This window comes from Schistocerca piceifrons, chromosome 2 (genome assembly GCF_021461385.2).
Source record: "Schistocerca piceifrons isolate TAMUIC-IGC-003096 chromosome 2, iqSchPice1.1, whole genome shotgun sequence".
Taxonomy (NCBI): Eukaryota; Metazoa; Arthropoda; class Insecta; order Orthoptera; family Acrididae; genus Schistocerca; species Schistocerca piceifrons.
In genome coordinates this window covers 787,861,492-787,876,597 of record NC_060139.1, presented here as the reverse complement: position 1 = coordinate 787,876,597, position 15,106 = coordinate 787,861,492, and the positions used below count along the sequence as shown (strand labels likewise).

At 41.0% G+C, this 15,106-nt stretch overlaps 1 protein-coding gene across 1 annotated transcript in view; it reads right to left on the bottom strand.

The window, feature by feature from the left end:
* The window catches only part of LOC124775855 (pickpocket protein 28-like), a 182,002-nt gene extending 172,629 nt beyond the window's left edge, over nucleotides 1-9,373 (bottom strand). The window contains exon 1 of the mRNA XM_047250689.1: nucleotides 9,366-9,373. Within this exon, the coding sequence (XP_047106645.1) occupies nucleotides 9,366-9,373 (8 nt within the window). The remainder of the gene's footprint in view (nucleotides 1-9,365) is intronic.
* Between the last annotated feature and the right edge of the window lie 5,733 nt (nucleotides 9,374-15,106).

The following is a 15,106-nucleotide window of genomic DNA, read 5'->3' as shown; positions in this document are numbered from 1 at the left end:
CGATTAGCCTGAGCTTGGTTTGGAAGAACTGTTATCTGATTATTGAGATTTATGACAGAAGATAACTGAGACGAAACTGTACGATTAAAAAGGAAATATATATAGATTGCCCCTTCAAATAAAAGGTGTGTATTGGATATTTGAGAACTAATGATATTTATCGATATATTGCGTAGTTGTTAATCAGTAGGGAACTTCCGAAAGACTGGATACGAACATGCATTTAATAATCCAAGAGCTCCATTACTTCTTCGGAAGGTTAAACTTCATCAAAGCCAAATATCCGCTTGATTTGAGGTTTCCCAACTGATTATACAACGCTCCCAAAATAACCAGGCACTTTATTTGTACAGATTAGCAAACTGCCGCAAAGCACGAGCCTGCAGAGAAGAGGAATCATCGCCTGATTTCATTCTAACAAGTAAAATTTCAGAGTCATTTTGAGTGACTGAGCTATGACTGTGTTTCCTATCATGAATGACTGATTGCTCGAACGAATTGAGATCTACAGAATTACGTAGAATAGAAAGAAGGAAAAAAAATTACAGTGGCGCCAGTGTGACAGGACTCTCTTGGATTGTTATATAATATATGTATTTTTTGTTTCATGAAAACCCACGAGAACGAGAGGTAACTAATCTGAAGAGAGATTCGGTGCCCATAGTAAAAGATTGCTGGTACCAAGAAACGATTTCAACTACTGGACAACACCGAGACTACAGAACAAGGCCAGAGAAATCTAATTTTTTTATCCTGTAGTTAAAATAGTTTGAAATCAATTTAGAATGAACTTTTTTCCAGATAGTAGTTAGATTGTAGAACTGTATATTGTGTGATTTTCGTATCTGGACATGGAACTTTATACCATCTGTGAAGTAATTTGAAAGTAAAGTGTGTCTACGACAGTAAATTTGAAACTGTATTTAGTGACTGGAACCTGATATTGACGGTTATTTAATGGTATTGACTAGAGCGGCATTTAAAATGTCATTGAATCAGCAACGAGAGGTGCAACAGCCTTCAGCTGTTTGCGCAGGAGCAGAGGCCACGGATAGCAATTCTGAGACTGTTGTGGCTAGCGGTAGCAATATAAATAATCCCGCTGGTTCAGAAAACATTCATACAACAGCTGATCAGACTGTTGTTGACACATCGTTTGTTATTATGCAACAGTTGTCTCTATTAGCCGAAGGCCAAGCGGAGGTAAAACGAGACTTATCCGTTATACAAAATGAACTCCAAAATCAATTAGCCGTAAATCAAACAGAATTACAAAATCAATTAAGAGCAACCTTTACCGAATTAGATCAGAGATTAAATACCCAGACACAGGAAATAAAAGAACAGGCAGAAAACACCGAACAGAATCTTATTGCTCGAATTGAGCAGGTCCGCCAACAATGCCAAGAAAACAATAGTAAATTAAAAGCGGAACTAACCGAATATGTAACCGTCAAAATTGACACGATACAAAAACAAGTAGAACTGTTTCCTCAAGTAATACAAGCTCAAAAGGACATACAGCGTTCCGTAGCTATGATACCAGAAATAACAGAATCCCAAGATAATCTAAAGAAGCAATTTGACGAAGTGAAGGAAAAACAGGAGACAGTGGAACATAGAATGAATGTACTTGCGGGAAAGTTTTCAGAAATGACATTAGAGCGGCAAATTCTCCTTCGGAAACGATAGAAGAAACTGTGAAAGTAGCTTTACAGTCAATTTCAGAGAGTTCCGAGGATAATTTTTTTAACAAAGTGTTAAAGGAGGTTCGAGAACAACTTGGCGAAGATTTCTCGCGTTGGAAAGAATATATCGAAAGATCACTAAATCTCTCGCAGGAGGATTTAGAAACACCGAGAAGTAGGAAACAAAACTCTCAATCTGCGCGTGACATTCCGTCCACGTCAAGATGCGATGTACACAGAACTGGAACGTCACAAGTTAGATTCGATATAACGGATAGCCACAGGGAAAAGTACGAACAGGATGATTTTTGGAATAGTAGTACCGTTGAGGAGAAGATGATTAAACAGAGACAATTTCAAATCTTTAACCCTGACAAAAGGAATGTTCATCCTGTAGTCTTTATTCGAAGTTTCAGAGGTCTATTTCCACGATCTTGGACAGAATGGCAAAAGATTAGTTTTGTATCTGGATATATACAAGGAACAGGAGCATTGTGGGCATCCGAACGAACATCTTCTTGTAAATGTTACAAAGAATTTGAGCAGGCTTTTCTAGCAAAATATTGGTCTGCTGGAGTACAAGAAAGACTTAGGCAGGAAGTATTATATCCTGAGCCTTTCTCATTTTCTAGAGGATCTCTAAAGAGATATTTTGAGAAATACATTAATAAATCTTTGTATTGGGATGTACCGATTCCTTTGCCGGATATACTTAGAATACTCAAGTCCTGTACCGAGCGAGGTGGCGCAGTGGGTAGCACACTGGACTCGCATTCGGGAGGACGACGGTTCAATCCCGTCTCCGGCCATCCTGATTTAGGTTTTCCGTGATTTCCCTAAATCGTCTCAGGCAAATGTCGGGATGGTTCCTTTGAAAGGGCACGGCCGATTTCCTTCCCCATCCTTCCCTAACCCGAGCTTGCGCTCCGTCTCTAATGACCTCGTTGTCGACGGGACGCTAAACACCACTCACCTAACCAATACTCAAGTCCAGACTACCCACCAGTATAAGCAATCAGCTGTTATATATAAATGATAAGGATATAGACTCATTTATGACTACACTTGATCATATTGATATAATTGAGGAGGACAATAAAAGGGCAAGAGAAATGTCATATCAAAGAAGAGCAATAGAAGCGAATCCGAGCTGCAACTCGAGTGGGAATGGCAGTAATGGTAGCAGTAACAATAATCATAACCAACTACACTCTCCGAGGAGACTTAGCAATGGACAAAATGCAAACAATAATTATTACCATAATGGAAACTTTAGTAATGGTGCAGCGAGGGGCTATTTTAGGAACAATAGGAATTTTAATCGGTATAATCCAATGTATGGCAACACAGGACAATTCTACCAACACCAGCAAAACAACAACAATAATTACACGAATCAAGCAAGGCAATATAGTCAGAATTCACCACAACAACCGATAATCACTGAAGTAGCTGAAGAGACAAATACCAATCAGACCAATAATCAGTCAAACTAAACGTGACCGCATCGTGCCCCGGAGGAGCGGTCAGGGGATCTGTTAGGGGCGAAACAGTAAAATTACAATTGTTAAGATATAATGATGGTGAGCTGTTGACTGAAGAGTTAACAAAGGATTTAATAACGTGTCATAATGACAGATCGAGTGTTCCGGTATCGGAAGTATGTGTTGAAATAGAGGAAGTTCCAACGAATGTGATATTGGACACCGCCGCTTCCGCCAATGTCATCTCAGGCGCTCTTTTTCGGAGAATTATTAGGAAGAAGAAGGTACCAATTTTGCCGGTACAGAACTGCAAAATCATCGGAGCTGTTGGAGCACGCTCTCCCAATGTCAAAATACAAACACAATTAGAGATGAAAATGGGAAATGTAGCAATAAAATGCACGCTCCTTGTAGTGGAGAAGTTATTAGTGGACTGTATTCTTGGTATTGGGAGTATGCAGGAGTACGATTGTCAGATAGATTTTTTGGAAGGAATAGTTAAATTTAGATTAAATGGAGAAGAGATAGCACTGGATTTAAGTAGAAAGGAAACTGTGCATGAGAAATATTGTCGCGGTGCCATAATTCAATTAATTGACACTACAAACGGTCGTTGGAAGGAGCTTTCAAAGGATTTGATACAACAGGAGGACTTTAACCAAACATCAATGATAAAAGCTAGTGAATCAAATCAGCTTACCGGAGAACAAAGGCAGCAGCTTCAGTATTTGTTAGAGGCATATGAAGAGATTTTTGATGAGAAACCAGGAATTATTAAAGGGTATATTTGTCACCTACAAGTGAAGCCACATCAGACTTACTGTTACACGCACTATCCGATCCCCTGGCGTTTAAAACAATCTGTTCAAAGGGAGATAAATAGAATGTTAGAATGGAACTTGATTGAGCCATCAACTAGTCCATATTGTTCTCCGCTCTTAGTCGTTCCAAAATCTGGAGGCAACGGACGAAAAGTATGAAGACCAGAATTTAAAATGGGAAGAAAAGATTCGACTCGCACTTGTCAATTTAACTAAAAAGGCAATACAACGGAAATTGACATATGAAAAACGGATTCACCGGATTCAGACGTTTCATCTTGGAGAAAAGGTTTTATTGAGGCGACACATCCATTCCTCGAAACTGATGAAGAACATAAAGAAATGGAATCTTATTTATACCGGACCATATGTTATTGTAAATATACCAAATCCTGGATCATACTTGTTGGCATATCCCGAATCGAAAAGAATAAAGGAATTATTCCCGCATAATGATATTAAGAAATTTAGTGAAGGCTCGTAGATCTGTGATACCAAATATGGAGAAGAATTTAGTGTGGAATTTGACTATGAGTCGAATGTGTATATAAATATCAAGAAGTTTATGTTGTCTAGAGGTTAAGAGACAGTGAGACTACTCCTGTACTAGGTTAAGAGACAGTGAGATTACTCCTGTGATAGGTTAAGAGACAGTGAGATTACTCCTGTGATAGGTTAAGAGACAGTGAGATTACTCCTGTGACAGTTTAGCACAAAATTTTTAAGATAGGTAGAAGAATTTGTTAATTACTAGTGTTTGTAAGTGTGGACTATGAGCAGAAGCCACAGTGATATACAATGAAAGTGCATCTACATTTCCTCAAGACACGGCACTTATGTGAGAATTGCGTGTGAAACTTGAACAGTGTGGAATATGTAGGTAAATACGCTGTGTGTATGATGTGCGCTGTTCGCGCAAGAAAACAAATGAACTGTGAAATGAAGCAACAGTCGATAATGTCACTGTTGCAAACAATTGATGAAACTCTCTGGTTGCGCGAGAGAAAATTATTATAATTTTTAGATTTTTCATTATGCCTTCTTTACCAGGAGAATTAATTTAAGAATTTTAACTAACTTTTTAAGAATAGCAGTTTGTGTGTTTCATATTATGGACATAATTGTTGAAATATATTTCCATAAATGTTCATGAGAGGATGAAGAAGATTCTACGAGTGGATGATTTGTTAAATGAACATACGTCATCATTAATGATATTTATTTGCAAGTGGATCTATAAATCAATTAATTATAAGAATAATGAAAATTTTTCAAATTATTCCTTTTGTGGAGTCAGTGTCATATGCCTATGTTTAAAATTTTTCATCAGGTGTAAACTTAAATTTTATCCATAATTTCGTAATTGAAAGCAAACCTCGGACAGATTCAATGCTCTACTTCCACCTGCACTATAACAAAACGAAGATTAGATTAAAATATTTTTTGAGAGGAATACATTCGATATGAGCTACAACAAAATTTAAATGTCCACAGTCTATTTGGCAATGTTTTGGACAATCAGCAGTTGTAATGCAAAACAAATTTAGTATTGAGGACTACAAAAAAATTCGCGAATGTCAGGACTGATGGATGTTCCAGTCTAGTACAGATGGAAGAATATAAGAATCCACTCCGATTTTGAGTTCAACGATGAAATATTGGCTTCGTTGCCTTAATCCACTCTCTTCCAGGGATTTATTTAGTCAGAACCACTTTAAACCCGTTTCATGTTCACGTCCCTGACCATCTGTTCCTGAGATCATCTTCCTGTTTCTACGGCACATTACCAGCTTCTATCCTGTACCAATAGCCATCGCCTGTCCTCCGTGCCGCCTCCACCTACCCGGTGTCCGTACCCAGTGTTCCTGTTCCATCGAGTTCACAACGAGATCGCCGGCTACATCGTCGAAAGAAGAATTTTTAAAATTTTTTTTGAGCAATATTGTAAAATTTTTTTTTGGCTATGAGGCACTGTTCCTTCGATCTAATCTATGGAGCTTCTATATATTTCAAAATTACTGGATTTAGGCTTTCCTATCTTCTTTAATACCTGAGCTGGGGTCTATTCTTCCGGGTTTTCCATGGTTTCCCTGTGAAGGCCAGTTCCCAAATGGGTAGACCTTTTTCGTGATTACACCAATCTACATCTTCCCTGGTTATGTACTCGGGATGCGGGTATACCCCGGTACATGTAAAAGCTACAGCTTAGGTATTCTCGTAACTTATTGTCTTAACATGTTACCCATACTTTCTATAGTAAAATTCTACTAATTCAAAATATTCCTCTTTTGAATAAACAACCCAACAAATTTTTTCTGTTAGCTCGCAAAGTGTATTATCATTAACTTTGCTCGCTGCGAGGGGCAATTGTAATATCTCTTTATATTCGATGAATTATTCAGATACAATTCTACCCTTGAATGACGTCTACTAATTTTCTATCTTCATACTCGCAGAATCCATGCGAAAAGTAGTTCATACAATAGCTATGCCATGAGCGCATAAGTATTCTTTGTAGTACTCTCTCTGGTGGTTGTTAAAAAAAATGGAAAAAAGAAAGGGAGCTTTCGAGATTGTCTTCGTGCCGATTAGCCTGAGCTTGGTTTGGAAGAACTGTTATCTGATTATTGAGATTTATGACAGAAGATAACTGAGACGAAACTGTACGATTAAAAAGGAAATATATATAGATTGCTCCTTCAAATAAAAGGCGTGTATTGGAAATTTGAGAATTAATGATATTTATCGACATATTGCGTAGTTGTTAATCAGAAGGGAACTTCCGAAAGACTGGATACGAACCTGCATTTAATAATCCAAGAGCTCCATTACTTCTTCGGAAGGTTAAACTTCATCAAAGCCAAATATCCGCTTGATTTGAGGTTTCCCGACTGATTATACAACGCTCCCAAAATAATGAGGCACTTTATTTGTACAGATTAGCAAACTGCCGCAAAGCACGAGCCTGCAGAGAAGAGGAATCATCGCCTGATTTCATTCTAACAAGTAAAATTTCAGAGTCATTTTGAGTGACTGAGCTATGACTGTGTTTCCTATCATGAATGACTGATTGCTCGAACGAATTGAGATCTACAGAATTACGTAGAATAGAAAGATAGGGAAAAAAATTACAATTTTATTTTTTACATTATATGATGGAAGTGTAATTGTTCCGAAACCGGTCGTGCGCGCAATAAAGAATGTGGATAAGCAACTTCCCTGAGGTTTTCTTCATTTTTCAATATGAAGTTAAGAAATTCTGCTTCCTAGGCAGCAAAATAACCCATGCCGAACGGAGCAAGGAGGATATGAAAAGCGGGCTACCCTTAGAGAAAAGGGCACTCCTGGGCAATAGAGGTCTCTTCCTATCAAACATAAGCCTTAATTTGAGGAAGAAATGTCTGAGAATATATGTTTGACGTACAGCAGTGTATGGTAGTGAAACATGGACTGTGGGAAAACCGGAACAGAACAAGATCAAAGCATTTGAGATAGAGGATCGAACACAGTTGAGATGCGGTGCTGAAAAAGAATGTTGGAAATTAGGTGTACTGATAAGGAATGAGAAGGTTCGCCCAGAATCGGCGAAGTAGGAATATAAGGAAAACACTGACAATTGGTTCAAATGGCTCTAAGCACTATGGGACTTAACATCTGAGGTCATCAGTCCCCTAGAACTTACAACTATTTAAACCTAACTAGCCTAAGGACATCACACACATCCATGCCCGAGGCAGGATTAGAACCTGCGACCGTTGCAGCAGCGCGGTTCCGGACTGAAAAGCCCAGAGAAACACTGAGAAGAAGAAGGGACAGCATGGTTGGATGTCTGTTAAAAGTCGCGGAATAACTTTCATCGTCTTAGAGAGAAGTGTAGAGGGTAGAAACTGTAGAGGAAAACTGAGATCGTAATACACCCAGGAAAGAATTATTTAGGAGAAAGGTTGCAAATGCTACTCTGAGATGAATACGTTGGCACTTGGCGCTGGAGAGGGATTCGTGGCGGGCCACATAAAACCAGTTTTCTAAACTGATTAAAAAAAAAAAAAAAGATTATCGAGAAACATTTTATGTTACGGACACTAATAAAATACCTCAGTACATTATCGTTCCTATATCGTTTACTTGTGTTTCTAACGATGGGATAGCCGGCCGAAGTGGCCGAGCGGTTCTAGGCGCTGCAGCCTGGAACCGCGCGACCGCTACGCTCGCAGGTTCTAATCCTGCCTCGGGCATGGATGTGTGTGATTTCCTGAGGTAAGTTAGGTTTAAGTAGTTCTAAGTTCTAGGGGACTGATGATCTCAGCTGTTACGTCCCATAGTGCTCAGAGCCATTTGAACCATTTGAACAATGGGATGCACAAGATGACACAACGGGCTTCCTATTGCAAAAATTTGTTTTTTACGCTTACTTACAGCAAGAAACAAATATTACCTTTTATTCTTCAAGTAGTGGAATAGGAACCAAGTGACAGTAGCTGAAGGGATTCTCTTCTGTAATTAATTATTTACAGCAACTACTACTTTGCAGTCAAAGGACAATCTATTGGTGTTAATCATAGATTTTTTTATCTCCCTGGAAGAAATCGTGGACGTATGGTGATATACACATGTTATGGAAAATAACGAACTTTTTCTTCTAACAGGTACTTCACAAGCTATATTTAATGGGTTAAATTTAATCGCTGTCGATTTATAAGAGTTCATTTGTTCCACATTGTGAAGCCTTCTGCAATTGCACTCTGTGTCAGTAGCCACCACAAGTGATTATGATGACGTAAGTAGTTCGACAGCAGTGTGAAATAGATACTTATAAAAATATAGTAACTGTATCTTAAAGGACTCAATCGTGGTGGATCTGTACGGAGGGGAGAAATCTCTTCGTGTATGGTACTATGGTACCTGTTTTGAGAGTGGGCGTTACTGAAGGGCATTGCCATAAACGAGCGTACCGCAAATCGGTGACTATTTGATGTATGTGTATCAGCTACAACTGATGATGTTAGAAAGTTTGAAATCAATTATGGCACAAAAAGGCAATATGAGGCAATTTTTTTACTCGGTTCTTCGCGTCATAATCAGCTACAACTGATGATGCTGGAAGCTTCGAAATCGATCATGGCACAAAAAGGCAATATGAGCGAATTTTTTTACTCGGTTCTTCGCAACAGAAGTATCAAAGATGGTTTAGCTTGAAGTTAATGTTCGTATTTGAGGAGAAGCAAACGAAAAAAAAAAGAGAAAGAAGAAGAGGAAGGGTAGCGATGTATTTCTGCGAGGTAGTCTGGCCGTAAAGTGGCAGCGAGAATGAAGAGAGTTAATTGGTGACTGTTCGTCAGCAGAAGCGCCTCTGAGGCCGGCACGGTACTCACCTCGTCATGATTGCCGCAGCGACTGGACGCCGGAGCCGTGGGTCCGATCTTCCGACAGCGCGACGCTGGCGGCGAGACGCGTTGTGCGCATGCGCAGCTCCGTGCCAAGGCAAGGGACGGCCACGCGATCCGCGGCCGGCGCCTCGTGCGTCGTCCGCCCGCGAGCGTCCGGCGAGAGAAACCGCGCCGCACGGTGAGACCCGGCTGACAAATGGGCGTGGCCAGCCACCGTTCGCGGCTGCCCGCTAAACGACCACCGGCCCAGCTGGCGTTAATTGCACTACGCCGCCGCTCTGACTCTGCTCTTTCAAAGTCTTACCTGGCCCGTACAGATGACTCATATCCGAGTGGCGATTCAGACGCTGTGCTCATCTTTACGTCAATCGTTCTACCGAGAACTGATTCCACGCCAGTTCAAATCGAATGGAGACCTTATGCAACAGATGCGTTCGTAGTTTCCAAGTCGTTATTCTAGTGGATTCTGCAAACCATAAGTTTTCTGTCAGCATCAGTTGACTGACGGCCCGGATTGACACAGGACGCCTGGAGTGGATCTGTTGGAATGCAGTACTAATGTACAAGGTGGTTCTAATCAAACTTTCGCTATTTGAGGAGGTCCCCATGTAAAACGAGTGATGGTAGAACAACGACACTTGGCTGAAACATTTATAAGGACACACTGAAGAGATAACGCATAAATCGTTGAAAGGAACATATTTTAATTTCCAGATGAAACGCTAACTGTGGTATCGATAGCTATCATGCCACGGCGTAGGGGCAAGTTCTTAAGATGGAACTACGACAGGCCGGCCGGTGTGGCCGAGCGGCTCTAGGCGCTTCAGTCTGGATCCGCGCCACCGCTACGGTCGCAGGTTCGAATCCTGCCTCGGGCATGGATGTGTGTTATGTCCTTAGGTCAGTTAGGTTTAAGTAGTTCTAAGTTTTAGGGGACTGATGACCTCAGATGTTAAGTCCCATAGTGCTGAGAGCCATTTGAACCACTACGACAGACATCGACGACAGCGTCCTCTAGCAGGCGCTGTTCAGCTCTACGAACACCCCTGTAGATTCAACCCATTTGATGCCGAGGAGAAAACCGAGCAACATTGTTTCTACTTCATAGGGGGCCATTATTGACTCTGTTACTTCAATGATAATTTGTCTCGCTGCTAGTAGTCCTTACCGTTGATACCTGTACCAGTCGCACCTACGGGCTCTTCAGTGTAAAGGTACGTATGTTCTTGACTAATAATTAAATGTACTTTCAATTAAAAAGCTGTACCGAGAATCTTACCTCACCTGCTCCTACTCCCTTCCTTCATTCGGCCAACCTTTCAGTTTTCAGGAGCAGGCCCACGCGCCGCCTTCCAGGCGGGATACAAAATTAACATTTGTTAGCTGCGGACCATTTTTGCGTTCCAGATTACAAACGTTGCTCATCGTGACGACCATCTGCATCCACGGAAGCCTGGAACAGCAGTGGAGATTTCTCTACTGCTGCCCGAAACAACGACGGACCATAGAATGTTGAGCTGTCGTTACACAGGTTGCGAACCGCTTGAAGGTAGCATATTGCGTTCACCATTCTGAGCCATAGCAGCAGTAACTTTTCAACAATTTGACGAGCAGTTGGCGGCCGACCACTCCCACGAGCAATTCGAAAATCGCCTCTTAATTCGAACTTCGGAATCAGGTTCCTCTAGAATGGCGCAAAAAAGAGGACCTTTCCGTGTTCCTTTATGCATCGATACTTGTGTGGAGTAACAATACTGTTGCAGCTGAAGTTAAAGTTTCATTGAGAAGAAGGGGATGAAGTCGGCGTGACATGTATTTAGGATAATATCTATTCATTACAGTATTGGAAGCCAACGGACATTTCATTAAGATAATTTTAAAAATCCCCACTTGCAGATTCTGTGGTAGAATTTTTCGAATCGCAACATTTCCAGCAACTTTATTGTAATGATCCCCCACAGAATAAGAATAATAATGGTAATAATAATAATGAATCTGAAAATAATTCAGATAATTTCTTACACAATAATATCAATAATAAGGCAGAGCTTCAGAATGCTTAATTACAAATAATTTCACATACAATTATAACAAGTCAGAATTTCCAATACTTACTTCCAACCAAAGGAAACCCTGATACAAATTTATGTCGTAGGTTTGCAAGACAACGCACAACATAATTTTTTTTGAAAATGCTCCCCTTTTATAACAGTATAGTTTCGACTGAACCTTACATAGCCTTATACTCAGTTTATGAAGATCGTGTCTGGACAACGATTCTGCAAGGCACACATGTAACACAACCTATCTACTTTAGGAAATGAGAATATATTACAGCTCAACAATATTTACTGTTATCAAAATGTTCTCTTCCATAGTAACTTATACCATCCACCACCCAGTCAACATTACTTGCTTCATAGTAACATCGGCCTCTATTTACGTGCTATGACCATCAAAACAGCCTCACAGAACATCAGCCTCGTGGTTTGGCGGCGCTCAACAAATTCAATCCTTAACAGCAATCTTTCTTGACCGTGGTTACCAACTAGTACACCAGTGACAAATGTGATGGTGACCGCCACTGGAGGTGACACCGAAAAAGTCGACAAGCTGCGTGGGTGGAGGGCACGGCGTGCTACAGGGAGAGCGAGGCGAAGTTGACCCTTCCAGGTTGCAGACTCCATGCAGACCGCAGCTCTCGCAATGCGTCCAGCAAGCCGCAGCTGCATCTTGGCGCCGACACTCGTGGAACTGCTAGCGACGCCGCGCTGCAGCGAAGTCAGGAGAGGCGGGGGCCTGTATTCACGTCGCTGCAATTTGTGTCCACTGCGGCCGGCACACTTCTTTTGATAAAACACCTACACGGGCAAAGCCCTGCTCTACTTGTGCAGACCCATTTTAACTGTCTGCTACCGCAATGCACATTGATGCTTGTGTTTCAGTCTAGCGGTAAGTCTTTACGCTGACACTAATCACAACTGAAGTCCTATTTTTTCGTCAATGCTGGCTCAAGTAGCAGTACTTCAATTATCACCACATTCTGCTGCAGGTCATTAAACTAGCAACACCAGAAAGTGTAAGAAGTAAGGAAATTTTACTTACTGTGCCGACAGTGTCAGCTGAAAAATACATGATTAAAGTAGAAGAAGGTTGGGGTTGTGAAACGTTCGAAATTTAGTACTCAAAGGTACCTATCATCTCAGGCGCGAGAACGGCTCTGACGCGGTGTTGAAATACAAACAAACACCGTCCGAACAGGTCTTCAAGGCCCAACAGTACCGACCCCGCCGTGTCACCCTCAGCCCTCAGGCGTCACCGGAAGGGCACGTGGTCAGCACACCGCTCTCCCTGCCGTTGTCAGTTTTCCTGACCGGTGCCGCTACTTCCCAATCAAGTAGCTCTTCAACTGGCCTCACAAGGCCTGAGTGCATGCTGATTTCCAACAATACTCGGCAGACCCAGATGGTAACCCATCCAAGCGCCAGCCAAGCCCGACAGCGCTTAACTTCGGTGATATGATGGGAATCCATGTTACCACTGCGGCAAAGCTGTTGGCCCAGAGTCGAAATGAGCTAGGATAATATGTGTGGGTACATCATTCCACTTTGCCTGAGTTTAGAAGCATGGAGCACTGTGTAGGATTCCGCCTGCAGCGCTTCTGGTATTGTTAAAAGCATTATTCGGGCACAGAAAAACTACGGAAAAGGTAACTGGCTGGATGGAGATCTGAGTCCCTCTTGTTATGTGGCACTTACAGATGAAAGGTTCCACTATGACAGACGACGCAAAGTGAGCTGAGAGATGTGAAGGCAAAGTTCTAGAGGAGATGGCAACGCGAGCTGGCAGCTCATACATGAAGAAAGAGCTGCTTCCATGTAACCTGTAATGTATCCCACAAAAAAAAGGTTGGGTTGGATGCGTAATAAAATGACTGACTGCAATCCTACCGAAAGCTAACTGTTCAGAAATGAGTTACATCGTGATGATCACAGTAAGAGCAAATCAAAGAAGATAAATAATCAGAATTTCACTGTTAAATAGTATTTTAACTCCTACTTGAGCAAAGACATATCCTTTACTTGTATTTTTTGGGATTTATTTTAGTGTCAGATGCAGAGATGTCAACGGGGAGCAGAAACGCTTGGTGAAGGTGGACCGTGATAGGTGGAGTATAATTCACCAAAACGATTTGCGTAACACAAAACCAGTAACGAGAAAATTAGATTCTTAGGTTCCACTCTCAGAAAACGCAAATACGCATTTGATAGCGCTCTGACGGCGCGAAATCGGCATGTCACCAAACCAATCAGTTCCCAACGTTGTTAAATAGGTGTACGGTACACAAATACTGAATAGCTCATCAGTATAGGGGTTTTTGCCAAATGTCTACTCAGTGAAAGCGTAAGTGAACTTAAATATCATAATTGTTATTTCTAAAGCTGGATAACAAAGAAATACTTCCTTACATGAAGACAGACTGAAGTAAAAAGCGATAGTGAGGAGACATATAGTGAATCAACTATTTTTAAATAACTAAAAAACTAAATTATAGAAACAATAGCTAAACATTAGTAAGGATACACAGTATAATTTTATCTTTGACATAGCGCGATATTTTAATTTATTACAAACCGTGGCTATCTGGAATGTAACATGTGACTGAAGGCTACCTACGTGTGATTTTTCCCATGCAAGTTGCCTTTTGGAGGCAGGGAATGGCGTCGCGGCTACTGCAATAGTAAAAACAGCAAGAAGCAAGTTACAAAATAGTTAGTGGTACCACTAGAAAGAATATAACAAAGTGAGTAGGCGTATATAGACACTCACTTTACAGATAGGATACCATATTACGTTGAAGATGCAGATACACCGCACTTCCAAAATTAAAATTTTCCAATCCCACAATGTAACTGAAACAAACATTGTTTCATATGGAATCTCTTGACCAATGCATTCAGTAATTGAACTACATTCTTACATTAACCAAGTATAATTTGAGTGTGAGTGGCGATTACTAACGCTAATATCTAGTCTAAGTCAACAGACGCTGAAGAATGGTATAGTTTTACACCCTGGGGAATCAGCCCGTTAGCGCGAGATATCTGAGGTCTTTGGTCAAGTATTTTGAGTAGCAATAAGGCCAATAAACACACGTTTCTAATTTTATCGACTACATATATAGAAGATTATATTATAAGCTATGTGGCCATAGTGGTATATAGTTAGGTGCACACTCGACAACGAAGGACGTATTACATCTATGTGGACTAGCAGTCGCTTCCTGAAAGAGCTTGAGAGTTTTCGAGCAGTGGGAACTTTGGGGACTCGGTAATTTTACAGTGTTGATTTCAAGGATACTGATAATAAACAACTGAGTGTTGCAAGGGACTCCTTTGAAAAAAGAAGTGTTAGATGGGTGTGAGTTTAGCGGACTTCGTGTTTGAGCCACTGAGCTATGTGCTAGAACTGTGTATACTTCGTTGTGAACCACGAGTGATCAGAACATTATTCTACGTTGCAACGCAACTTGAATGTGAGTGCTCAGCTGTTTATAGCTAGGATGACCGGTCAGTGTATTATCTCTCTACCAGGTTTAATATAAGAGTGTGGTGTAACCAACTGAATCAAGTAAATTAGAACAGGACTCAATCGTCGACTGGTTTCCGTCGTCTCTTTTCCTCCTGCAACTTAGTTAATTTTCTCGAAGCAAGAGAAGACATGTG